Source organism: Bremia lactucae, linkage group LG5, assembly GCF_004359215.1.
Source record: "Bremia lactucae strain SF5 linkage group LG5, whole genome shotgun sequence".
Classification (NCBI taxonomy): domain Eukaryota; phylum Oomycota; class Peronosporomycetes; order Peronosporales; family Peronosporaceae; genus Bremia; species Bremia lactucae.
Window position 1 is genome coordinate 1,811,906 of NC_090614.1, and position 12,786 is coordinate 1,824,691.

General features: G+C 45.1%; 1 protein-coding gene across 1 annotated transcript; it reads left to right on the forward strand.

Annotated features, from left to right (window-relative positions):
• Positions 1 to 10,017: 10,017 nt before the first annotated feature.
• CCR75_004402 (uncharacterized protein) lies at positions 10,018 to 10,439 on the forward strand (the record flags this gene model as incomplete). The annotated part of the gene is made up of 3 exons (XM_067962488.1): positions 10,018 to 10,120; positions 10,194 to 10,253; positions 10,354 to 10,439. The coding sequence occupies 3 exons, from the start codon at positions 10,018 to 10,020 to the stop codon at positions 10,437 to 10,439; spliced, it is 249 nt and encodes an 82-aa protein (XP_067821049.1).
• Between the last annotated feature and the right edge of the window lie 2,347 nt (positions 10,440 to 12,786).

Sequence of the window (12,786 nt, forward strand, 5' to 3'; positions counted from 1 at the left end):
GATATCCCGCTTACAGCGGTTAGCACCCCAAGCGGCATGTTATGGGAGTGGCTGGTTATGCCACAAGGGCTTTCCAACGCCCCGGCAACATTTAATCGTCTAGTGACGCAACTGTTTCGCCCTCATCGAGGTTATGCACAGACTTATTTCGATGACATTTTTGTCCATAGTCGTGCGGAGCAGGATCGGTCGGATATGAAAGGCCATTTAGACCATTTGCGAGCAGTGCTCGAGTGCATGCGCACAAACAAATTGCATGCTAATGCATCTAAATTCATTTTTGGCGCAAACGAAATTCCTTTTTTTAGGATTCTGCATTGGAAAGCGAGGCCTTAGAGCGGATCCCGCTAAGGTAAAAGCCATAGAAGATTGGCCGCTTCCTAAATCCCAAAAGGATTTGCGTAAGTGGTTGGGTCTCGCCAATTATTTACATAAATATAGCGAAAATTACGCTGATATGGCTAGGCTATTATCTAATCTTCTTAAAAAGGATACAGAATGGTGCTGGACTAGCACCGAAAACAATGCTTTTCGAGTAGTTAAGGATAGTCTTATCCATGCCCCAATTCTGGCACTGCCAAACCCAAATTGGCCTTTCAGTGTCGTCTGTGACGCATCAGATTTTGCCATTGGCAGTGCTCTGTTACAAAGAGATGTTGATGGGCATGAACGTGTTATTGCGTTCAAGTCTAGACAGCTTAAAGCTGCGGAACAGAACTCCCCAGTTCATGACAAAGAGCTACTTGCTATCAAGTATGCTCTCGTCAAATTCAGAGTTCATCTGCTCGGCTCTAAGCCGTTTGTGAGATATACAGATCACGTGCCTTTACACACGGCGACAAAGGCGCTCCATCTCTCTCAGAGAATGGCTCGATGGCTATCCTTTACGCCGAATACAACTTCGAGGTGAAGTATAAGCCTGGCAATTAATATGCTTTTGCCGATGCGTTATCCCGCAGCCCGAATTTCGAGCTCTCTCATTTGAGGACTATTACGTCGCCTATTACTGAATCAATCCGTTCGGCTTGCGGCAAGGATGAACAGTGTGTAGCTCTGCTACGAGCTCTAAAGAACTCTGAACCGGGTTTCAAACTTTAGGCGCGTTCATGCAAGATTACATCGATTTTCAATCGATAAGAACCTGTTGGTTTATTGCACAGACGCGACGAATCCTCCGCGCCTCGTTGTTTTGCCTCATGCTGAGAATTTCAGGGCGAATTCTCTATGAGGCACAGGATACTATCCTTGGTGGTCATCTCGGTAGAGTCATGACCTTTGGCTCTGTAATTCAGATTTATTGGTAGCCCAAACTCTACAAATGGGTCAGCACATACGTTCCCACATGCGAAACTTACCAAGGGGTTAAACCCTCGGCGCATGCTGCTGCGCTACTGGCGTACCCATCGGATGTTGGGAGTCTGTTAGTATGGATTTTATTTCGGTCTACCGAAGGATTCGGCCGGTAACTCCGGCATTGTGGTCTTTGTTGACCGATTGAGCAAGATGGCTCACTTAGCGGCTGTGCCAGATTTTATAGATGCTGAAGGTACAGCAAAAGGCTGTTCATTGATCGCGCGTTTCGATAACACGATTTGCCAGTGGCAATTGTCTCTGATCGGGACCCCTGTTTCACGGGTAAATTCTGAAAACCAGTTTTTCGAGCGCTTGGCAGCAGATTAGATATGTCTACTGCGAACCATGCGCAGATCGATGGTCAAACTCAACGTGTCAATCGCGTCAGTGAAGACGTACTACACATTGTGTGTGCTCAGACACCAAAGCCCTGGAGCTCTTTGCGCAAGCTCCACCAATGCTGCCAGTGGTGGAGCTTGCGCAAAGAAACGCTGTACATGTCTCTACAGGCTATACTCCGTTCAATGTCAACGGTCTCACCTTTTGTTGTAGATTACACTGCGTGGCTCAGGGCTTGGGGGGGACCATCCGATAGATTTGCTGATATCAGACCTGTTACCGTTCGGAAACAACTAACCGAGTTTCTCGCGACGCGATTTAGTGTCTTAAGACATGTAAGGGATAAGATGACTGATAGCCAAGACAAACAAAAAGAACAAGCAGATACCAAAGGCAGAAGCTGTATTAATTCTTATATGGTCGAAGATTGAGTTTTATTAAGCACTAAAAATCTACCTAATAACATCGTTTAGCGGTCTTCAAAACCAAATTGCACATGCGCTTTATTGGACCATTTTTTACGGTCGTGGCCAAGAAAGGCCTAGCTTGAACGCTTAACCTTCGTAGCAAGCTGCGTACACACCCAGTGATCTACGTTGGCTTGCTTAAGCCATATCGGGACCCTTCCCACGGCACTTGCGCCGAGACAGGCGGTCGTGCCGCAGATTGCTGCATTCTCACCAGGATGTCTAGCTGGCCATCTAAACGAGGCTGCTGACGCTTTAGCGTCGAAAGACGGTCCCGAACCGCCTTAAAAGAGCTATCAACTCGAGCAAGGACCTCACGACGAAGTTGAATCTCGTGCCGTAGAGCATTGAATGCTTCCGCCGAAATTTCGGCCCCCTCCCACGCTGCTTGATGCGCAGGGGGACCTTCAGTTTCATGTGGAGAAACTTTTTAAAGCGACATCGTCGTGAGGGTGAATACCAGTATCTGGTGAAGTGGCCAGGGTATCCCTCTTCTGAAAACTCTTGGGAGTTCGAGGTACCTCTTCGGCAATATTGCCCGTACGCCGTTGACGTTTTGAGCGCCAAGCTCAGGGTCAACTCGCGTCAAACGACGCTTTCCACCACTAAAGTGGGATTAGGTGGATCTAAAGCCTCAGTGCGGCTTCAATCCATGGTTGCACCGTTAGGCGAAGCACTGAAATATTGGCTAGACATTTCTTCGATTTGTGGCATAAATGCCGAACGTAACTGGCCTTTAACCTTAAGCTTGGCGAAATCGAAGCCAAGCTTCCGTTCCAAACGAACATTAGCCACATCCGCAGACTCTCTGATATTACAAATATTACGGAGGCGGCGGACCCGGTGAACCCATTTCTCAAATGAGACTTCGTTTTCAGTTCTTGTTTCGTTTGGAAACAAAACGATCGGAATTTCCCTCATGGAGGTCACCGAAGCCTGACGGGCTTGATCACGTAAACGCGTCAGATACTGGCTTCGCGTCATTACCTTCGGCGTAAGGTATTTGCTCATGAAGAGCGTCGCGAGCAGCGATCTACTCCGCGTCCTCGCCGGGTCACCAGAGATCCAGATGGCCAAGCTATGACCCACTATCTCTTTGAGACGCTCGTCCGCATTAAGTGGAGTGAATCTATATTCACTATGAGCCTTAGCTTTCGCTATTTCGGCAGCTCGACGACGAGCTCCTTTCTCTATGAGGAGTATCTGCTCTTGCTCTTCATCGAGCGGATTCGTAATAATGTTGGACTCAGGGTCCCGTGTCCTGCTTAATGCAGTTAAGACATCAGCGGCACCACGTTCTGGGAACGGATTCAGGGCTCGCCGACGTTCGTCCGGAGGAGAAGGCGTGAGCAAACGCCGCTCTTTTTCCTCTTCCTCTGAAAGAGAGTGACTTTCAAAGTCCACCATTCCCTCATCGTCGAGGAAGGTGCTCAGAGTCTGTGACTCACGCTTGATTGTCATTAGACAAAGGAATGGAAAACACAACCAAACGGTTAGCTGCTTAGGTTCCAACCTCAAAGAGGAAATGAAGCGAATGTTGTCACTCAGTGTCAACAGTCTGATGGGGGGGGGTGTAATGGGGCACACATCGGTTGGAGAACCGTTATTGTGGTACATTTACTTTATGGGTAAAATACCCTTTTATCTAATTTTAAATTAGTTAGTTACTTAAATCCCATTTATTATGGGTAATAAATGTGGTCGCCGCCAGATTTATATCTGGCGGCCAAAATCTATTTTGATTAGCTAGGGTAAGGTTTTAGATTTAAATAATTAAATAAAGTTCAGTTCCCCTTTTGATATTAAAGCGTTAAGTGCCTTCCTAAGGCTTGCGCACTGATCTGTAAGAGATAGAAGCCTTTCTAAGGTATATCCTCTTGGGCACTAGTTGCCACTTGATTCTACGAACCTCTGAATCCCTTGAACTAGGATTCCTTAAGATTTGATAGCTTGTACGACTCCCTGAGTTGTAAAACCCATAAGTTCACGAGAACTAAGTGACTCTCTGAGTCTAAAAATCAAGCCTTTAATCGAAAGAGCTAAATCAATTTCGCCAATCGCTACTAGACACGATTAAGCGGTGCGCTATTCTTAGTTTGATATATAATAATAAGTTCACTAGTAGATAGAAGATCGTTACGTTGGAGACTAAATATATTGATACAGATTCACTTTTTCCAATTCTAATCCGTTGAATTACCTTTGGTAGCTTAAGACCCTTAGCTTCTGGAATACTTCCGCTGTACCCTTGTTTTACGTGAAGTTTCGAGCATCCTACCTAGTGTAAGGTTAACTAGTACTGATCAGTAATAGTAAAGGTGCCCCGTTACACCTGATAGCACTTCGTAGTCCGTTCAATGGCCTACGCACGTTCCATCCGACAAGGACATGTTGAATGAAGAAGGAGGGAGCTTCCAAGCGCTTCAAAGGCTATAACGCAACGCGTAAGAAGTATAGTTCAATTGAGTGACCTCGAATGGAGAGCGATAGAACGACAGAGTTTGGGCGAAGGCGGGCCAGCCGTTGGCGCTATATTTTTTCTTCGGGCAGAAATGGACAGCTTGCGACCATAGCCGAGTTCATTCAACACGAATGCGCCCAAGAGGAAGTAATTTTGCTTCACTAGCAAGGCAGAAGAGTTAAGAGAACAGGGCGTACGAAGTCTTGGGCCTTGGGGCTCAAGCTTCACGACCCATTAGTTTGGGTCGTATGAGGTCTTTAAGACCTGGCTCAGACAAACATTTGAGCCGCCACGTGCCGAATTCAAGGCTCGAGCGGAGCACCTGGATTTGAAGCAGGGCAAGCGTGATTTACACGCTTATACCAACATACACGATACCTGGACAGTTGTATCGCGAGTCATCCAATTGATGAACAAAAACTTGAGTTTGATCGAGGACACTTTCGTCCATCGATGAGCTGCTGATAACTTGTTTGTTCTCAGGAAATAGTATTGCCGATCGAATGTTGGCCACGTAGTTGTCATCTGTGGCAAGAACGCAGATCAGCTTGACTTTGCCATTACGCAGATCACACAAGCATGTTTTAATTCTAGCGCTGGCTAGAATTGAAACATGCTTGTGTGATCTGCGTAATGGCAAAGTAAAATTGAGTTATCTCCGAAGTTATATTCGGAGGCGCTAATAGATCAAGTGTATTAGCGCCTACACTTGATCTATTGTTTACTAAGAGATGGATTGTCTAATTTATTTCTTTAAAACTTATTTCTAGAGGTACCTGAGAACCTTTGACCCCCGGTTTCCGGGGACTTGATCCCACAGATTCTTGAGGAATTACGCCCTCAAGTTTTATTTGGGATTATCCTCCCTAACTGCCTCTAGCTGTGGTTGCGCTACCACAGTGATATCCTCTACGATCGACCTCCAGTCATTTAGTACTTTTGCTCTGTCTCTTATAGACAGGCGTTTCAAACTTTTTTGAATGTTGCTTTTCAAGCAAACATCGTTGTTATGTTGCCTGTGCTTGTGCACAACCTTCAGGATCTAATAACTCCACCATGTGTTGGGCATTCTTGAGCAGTCATGCTAACGACCGACCCACAAGTGGGGCCACCGCACTCGCTCATAGGACATCCACACACTTGTGGACGCTCCAAGACGTTCATCAGCTGGCCATCTGATGAACAAGAGAAAGGCATCGTCACGGATTAATGTTGCCAATCTATGCATGGTTAGTACTTTCTGAGCTATGGTTATCCAAGAATTGCATCAAATTTGTTATCAAAATCTAGTACGATAAGATAATCATCGTAATGTTTACCCTTTAACGTGTATTGGATACCAACTACACGTTTTCTACTGTCACAGGTGTGCCTGTTGCTAGGCATCGTCGTTAGAAGGCTATTACGCTCAATAAATTTAAGTCTGCGATCTTCGAGCGATTGGTGTCTGATAAATTATTTGCCGGCCCACAATCCACTAGGAACTTAAGTGGCAACTTATTTGACACTTTACTTTCAGGGTGATGAGGTTAACTTTATCCCCTGGGGCAGTTGCCTATAATGTTTGTGCGTAGAACTGCCAAGCCGCCTACAAGCAGATAGGGGCATCGGGCACGAAATTGTTTTGGAACCTGGCACCAAGTATTAAGTGACCAGGCAATGGCCGTTGCCGAAAGAACAAGTCGATTATATCGACAAGATCTTCGACAAACGAGCCAAGGCGGGATATGTCCGCGAGAGTAAATCTCCTCACTGCAACCGGACCTTTGTGTGCGTAAAGCCACAGGTAGATGGCACGTAGATCATGCAACCATACTGGCGCACATGCTTACCCGGGAAGATGTTCTTTTGAACTGCATGGGAAATACAACTATCTTTTCCGCGTTGGATTAAATGATGGCTACTATCCGATATAGCCAAAACGGCGGCAGTAAGCACCCCAAGCGGTATGCTTTGGGAGTGATTTGTGATGCCATGAGGTTTGAAAAACGATTTAGCGACATTGAATTGAGTGGTGGTTCACGTGATGCGTCACCACCGTGACTGCGCGCCCTATTACTTTGACGATGTATCCGTGCATAGTAGAACTGAGGACGAGCTGAGCGAAATCGAGTCGCACAAGCGTCATTTCGACGCTGTGTCGCACACTCTGGACGACGCCCAATTGTACGTCAAATTGCAAAAGTGCGTTATAGGGCCCGAGATATCTGTGCTGGGCTGCGTCGTTGGTACACATGGTGTTCGCAGTGACCTAGACAAGGTGAAACTGGTAAAGGAATGGCCAATCCCACAATACATGAAGGATTCGCGTCAATTGCTAGTGCTCGCTAATTACTTGCATAACTGTAGCAAGAAGTATGCGGAGCGGACTAATCCCTTGTCTGACTGTCTTATAAAGAACGTTGAATGGGTTTGGTAAAAAGACAAGAAAATGCGTTCACATCAGTGAAGCAATCTCTTGCAGAGGCGCCGGACTTGGCACTGCCAGACGTGGGTAAGCCCTTTAGCGTTGTCTGCGATGCAAGTAATTTTGCAATCGGCAGCGCATCCATGCAAAAGATGACGACGGCATTGACCATGTCATTTCGTATCAGTCGCGGCTATAAAACGCCGCGGAACGAAACTACCCGGTGCATGACAAAGAGCTACTTTCTATAAAGTATGCTCTTGTCAAGTTTTGTGTGCACCTACTGCGCGCCAAGCCATTTGTGGTTTATACGAATTACGCATCACTGCGGATCGCAATAAATACACCGCACCTCTCGCCTAGATTGGCAAGATGGCTTACGATCTTATCTGACTTTGATTTTTAACGTTGAATACAAGCCGGGTAAGTCAAATGGCTTGGCTGACGCGTTATCGGGCAGACCAGACTTCAAGGCAAGACACCAGGAAAGTGTTTCGAGTGCTCAAGCACAAGTTAAGTCGTCAACGTTGGCAGCCATAATGGCATACCACGTGGCAAACTCATTGGCCTCCGAAATTAAGGAGAGCTATAGTCAGCTGATGTCGAAGACGTGATTGCAGCCCTTGATTCTACGTGCCCGAGAGAGACGCAACCACCTTCTCATTGCTATCGCTACCCGACTTAGACGTCTTTATATCTTTCACGTCCGATTCGTCTTCGATAATACCGCACTTTTTTTCATGCTTTGGGAACTTTCGCAAAACTTTTGGATTCATTCTCTAACACGACGACTGTGTCAGCGAGAGACACGGCGTAACTATCGAACTTCTTCTACTTTGCGCTGTGGTTAGGGAATCGGAATCATATTGAACACAAACGCAACAAAAATGCCATACCTTCCTTACTTCTCATAGTATCCTTAGAAGTGATTAAAATGCAAGGTTCTCGAAATTCCACACCAATGCCAAGGCGAAGATTTTAGCGTTTTCCAGAAAAGCGTCGCATTTGAGACCGTGCGCGATGTATACGAAGCGTTTACTCTGTACTCGTTCCAATGTTTCCTGGTCAAATATAACGGTGAACAGTCTGTCTCAGCCAGAACGATGCGCTCGAAACCACAAACGACGCACGTTTTCCCCTTGTCAAAGGATCTCATCATTGAAGGATGTAGTGGATCGCTGCTTTCTGAGAACCAGAATCTGTCCCGAAACCATAAGGGTTTGTCGCGGGACCATCACGCATTGGATCGGGACCATCAGGCTTTGGCGAGTGCCCAAGACCGTTTCGGAGAAATTTGAAATTGGAAGAAGTCTCGTGTTGAAAGTAAGGGCGGAGACGCTTAACATAAAACGTAGGATGCGTACGCATCCTATGAGGCAGCTCGATCGTGTATGCATTGTCTTGGCGATGTAGTACAAGGATCGGGCCGATATGCCTAAAGAGAAATTTATGTTGCCTGCCCACATCCGTCACTATATATTTTGGTAGAGATACCGTAGACAGTAGGACTAGGTCATCAACATTATATTAAAGCAGATACGTTTCTCCAATTCTGTTAGAATTCTGTTTCTGTCGGTCCACCGCATCAGCGATAGAATCTTGCACGAATCGGAACGATATACTTGGGCAAAAAAATACTGCGCACATTCGTCACTACATGTTTTACTGGCCGACATATTTGGGAAATAATTTATCCCGCTCCACATTCGTCACTACAACGACAGGTTCTGCTAAATTTATCGTATACAGTAGGACCAGATCATAAATATCAAATGAAAGTATGTTTACTCTTCCTTTTTTGTCCGAGTTCCGTTTATATCGGTCCGCCGTATCCGCGATGGAATCTTGCACGAAACGTATCACTCCAGCAGGAATTCACCTGCTGACTCGTTATGTTTTTGTCTTCAGTGCGATCAGTGCGCACTGAGGAGATGTCATAGTGAGAGCATAATTGTTCTTACTTATTTAATTGCCTACGATCCTAAGTCTAATAGTATCGCTAACAAAGTCAGTGAAAGCATTATTGCCGTGACGGAATTTGTCCATTTCAATGTTGGTTAAATTAAAATTGGTATCATTCGCTTTGACAGTAAGGTCAATGCGTGATGAGCAAGAGCTAGATTGTTCTTTGCTCGAGCGAGTCCCTTCTCCCTGAAATATAGTTACTCTCGAACAAGGTGGGTATAGGGGGATAGCGTAAGCCGTTCACGAAAACGGTGTATGCTTTGTGGAAGCATCCACTGAGCATTTCATCGCCAATATCGACTGCAAAGAGAAGATTGATGCTGTACTGCCCAATCTAGAAGCATTCGAAGCTATCTACCTCCAAACTTGTTAGATTTTTAGTGTGACGAATGCTACTGTCAAAATGTTTGACGAACTAAACAGTTCGCATCCTCACTGTTCGCACGGCTTAATAAAGATGGTCTGGACCCATTTTGAAACGCTTAACCTTGCGGCCTCTCTATGAAGATCGCGGCAAGCTCAAATCATTGCAAAGAATTCTTGGCCAACCAAGAAAGACGTAGATATCTCGTCAAATATGTATAAGTTAGTCGAAGATGTTCTCTCAATAACCATTGCTGGCTATATTCGAAACTTTTTCGCCGTATGTAACTTAAGAAGATCTTCGAATTCAGCATACGTCCCGCGTCCGAGACGTCTTCTAAATTCCAGACGGACTTCAAAGCTTCTCTTAAGAAGGTCAGTTCGAAAATCAAAGCTATGGCATTGACTAAACCTATTTGGAAGACGCTGCTGATCTGCCCGAAGGTCGATTTCATTTTAAAAATTTGGAAGATGCTCGAGCAGTTGTCATGAAACATCTCGATGATGCTAAGGAAGTGGCAAGGAAAGACTTTCAAAACAAGGTATCGTCTGCTACTGTCATTGAACCCGATAATACAAAGTATGATGCACTTTAAAACTTTTTCGTGAATAAAACATAGTTTTTGCGAGTCACGCACACATTTATTACATAGCATGCTATCATGCTATCCGCCGAAGGCAATGCCAAATCGTTTGACAAGATTGCTTTACGTACTGACGAAGTCGTTGCAAATCTCGACAAACAAATCGGTGCAACTGGTAAAGGTGAGGGTCTCGTTAGGAGCTGTTGAAGTCAGCAAAATCGATTCTCTACTCCAAAACTCCAATTTAGCTGTAGAGGGGATTGTCAAAAACACGCGATACAAGAAGCAGGAGCTCGAAGAACTGATGAAAAAAGGTAAGACCCAAGCTGCTGATTTTCGCGTCGAATCGGGAATCACACTAGTTCGTAATGAAGCGTTGCGATAGGATTATATTGTCAACATTTATGAATGTAGCTTCAAACGAGGTGAAGCTATTTCGACCAAGTAAAAAAGACTATAACAGATTCCGTGAAGAAGTGTATGCTCGTTCAAGGAAATGAAGAGTGTGCAAGATGGTTTAGAAACAGCTCACACCGGCCTCAGCGTTGCGACCAGTGTAAAGAACGGAGCCGTTTAGGGAGGTGGCGAGAATGAAAATCGACGGTGCTATTCCTATGAACGCCGGCAGATTCGATCCAGATCGCGATATGAACGTCGAAGCCTGACTCGATTCCGAAACGTGACGCCCGTCTCGTGCACTTGTAGTATATTGTCGATTTTTTTTTAGTACACCGAGTCTGAAACGGGATGTTCCGTTACAGGAGTATTATCTCCTATAAGAGAAATAGCAATTATTATTTCATATAAGAGGAAATAAGAAGTACAGATGTTATATTTTTTATTAATTCTTAACTTAAATAGTTAAATAATACCAAATTTGGTAATATTGATGCAATAAGACATTAGCTCTATTAATTGGCTGATTTGAGTCCAAATCAGCCCCGCCAATCGTTATAAGACACAATTGTAGACCTGTAAACTGAAGAACCTTAACTTAACAGAAATCTTCATCTGTACTGATGTTTTGAGGCACCTCACCAACACTGTTATCAGTGTAAGGTTAATTGGTTCTTGTCAGTAATAGTAAAAGGTGCCTCTATACAGAGTCGCCTTTGTAATCAGCAACACAAAACTAGCAAGCAAATGAACAATTAAGTATTACCTGAGTCAATCCAATCTTACGTGCAACACATCAAGCATTAAGATAGCAACATTCTCGAGGTGCAACTTGTTCGCGATACTCTTTGTCAAGCTCAGATTAACCTTGACGGTATCGCAAACAGTCATTTGACGTTGAAGCGTTAACAACCTCCTTTAATGTGTCAGCTAGAAATCATGATGTGAATACAGCAATCTGCTGAAGAGCCTTCTATCTCGATGTAAGCCTTCAAATCCGAGTGAGAAGGATCTCGATATGGCTTAAAGAAGCCAACGTAGAACACTGGGTGTGTACGCAGCTTGCGCGAAAAGTTTATTGTACAAGATAGACTATTCATTGCGTCGACCACAAAAAGTTAAATAAGCGATGACACTATTTGGTCTTAAAGACCGCACATACTATATTTTAGGTAGGTTTTTGGAATTAGCAAAACTAGGTTTCGCCGACCGCATAAGAACCAATACAGCTTCTGGCATTAGCATCTGCTTGTCTCTCGGATTTGTCTCGCTACCAGCCGTTTATTCATGCACCATAAGACGGTGAAACTCGCTTACCCGGTTCTTAACAATAATAGAACTGAGATCAGCAAGCCGATTGACTAAATCTTCCCACCAAACCCTGAGCTACGTAGCTATTAGTTAACGTTTATGGAACGCGTGACATGAATTGCTTTAGTCACTATAAGCCATATTCTTTTCAAGCCGCAACGCAAGCTCAACAACTGGAAATATCAACCTTTACCGTTTTTGTGGCTCAGACCACATTTTTGCACAGATTGTCTTCAATGACGCGAGTGACACGTTCAGTTTGGCGACCCGTTCTAAGTTTATTCGCTGTGAACATGTCCAATATGGTGCAAAGTAGTCGGGAGGTCGCATTTCGCAACGTACTTGTAAAACGGGGGTCACTACCGACGACAGCTGCCATTAGAAACCCGTGTTGGCTAAACACGCGATCAATCAATAGTCTTAATGTACCTTCATATCCGGCACAAACGCTAAGGGAGCCAATTTGATCAGTCCGTCAACAAAGACTATTATGCCCGTGTTGCCACCCGAATCTTTCGGTAGGCCAAACATACGATAAATACTAATCGAAGCTGAACACCGAGTGGGTAAGGGTAAACTGGCAGGTGGTGCCGATGTCTGTGCCAAGGGCTCAAACGTTCGGCTAGATAGAAGACTCCCCGAGATTTCGTGGCATCTGTCCCTTGCCGAACCTAAAAAAGAAAAGATTCACGAAGTCGCCGCTCCAGTTCCAGAAGTGAACTTGGTGGACGGTTGTTCGTCGTCCACAATGAGTAAGTGTCTTAGAAATCGACAAAAATAAACGATTCGCTGGTTAAGGCTGGGACGCCTTGAAAAAAAAGACAGCCCGTTTTCAAAGGTTCTGTAAGAACAGAAAGATCTGTTCCCAGAAGAAGTGCCGAGCCGCCAACATGCGGATAGGTGCATCGGGCTCGAAGTTGATTTCATACCTAGCACCGAGTTTTGTGTAACCAGATAATGGCTGTTGCTAAAAGAACAAGGCGATAGTACCAATGAGTGCGCGACTGTACGTGAGAGCAAGTCGCCTCACTGCAGCCCGACCTTTTGTGTGCGTAAAGCCGCAGGTGAATGGCGCGTGGTTTATGCTTACAATAAGCTGAACACGGCCACCATACCGGCGCAAACGCCAATTCTGCGAAA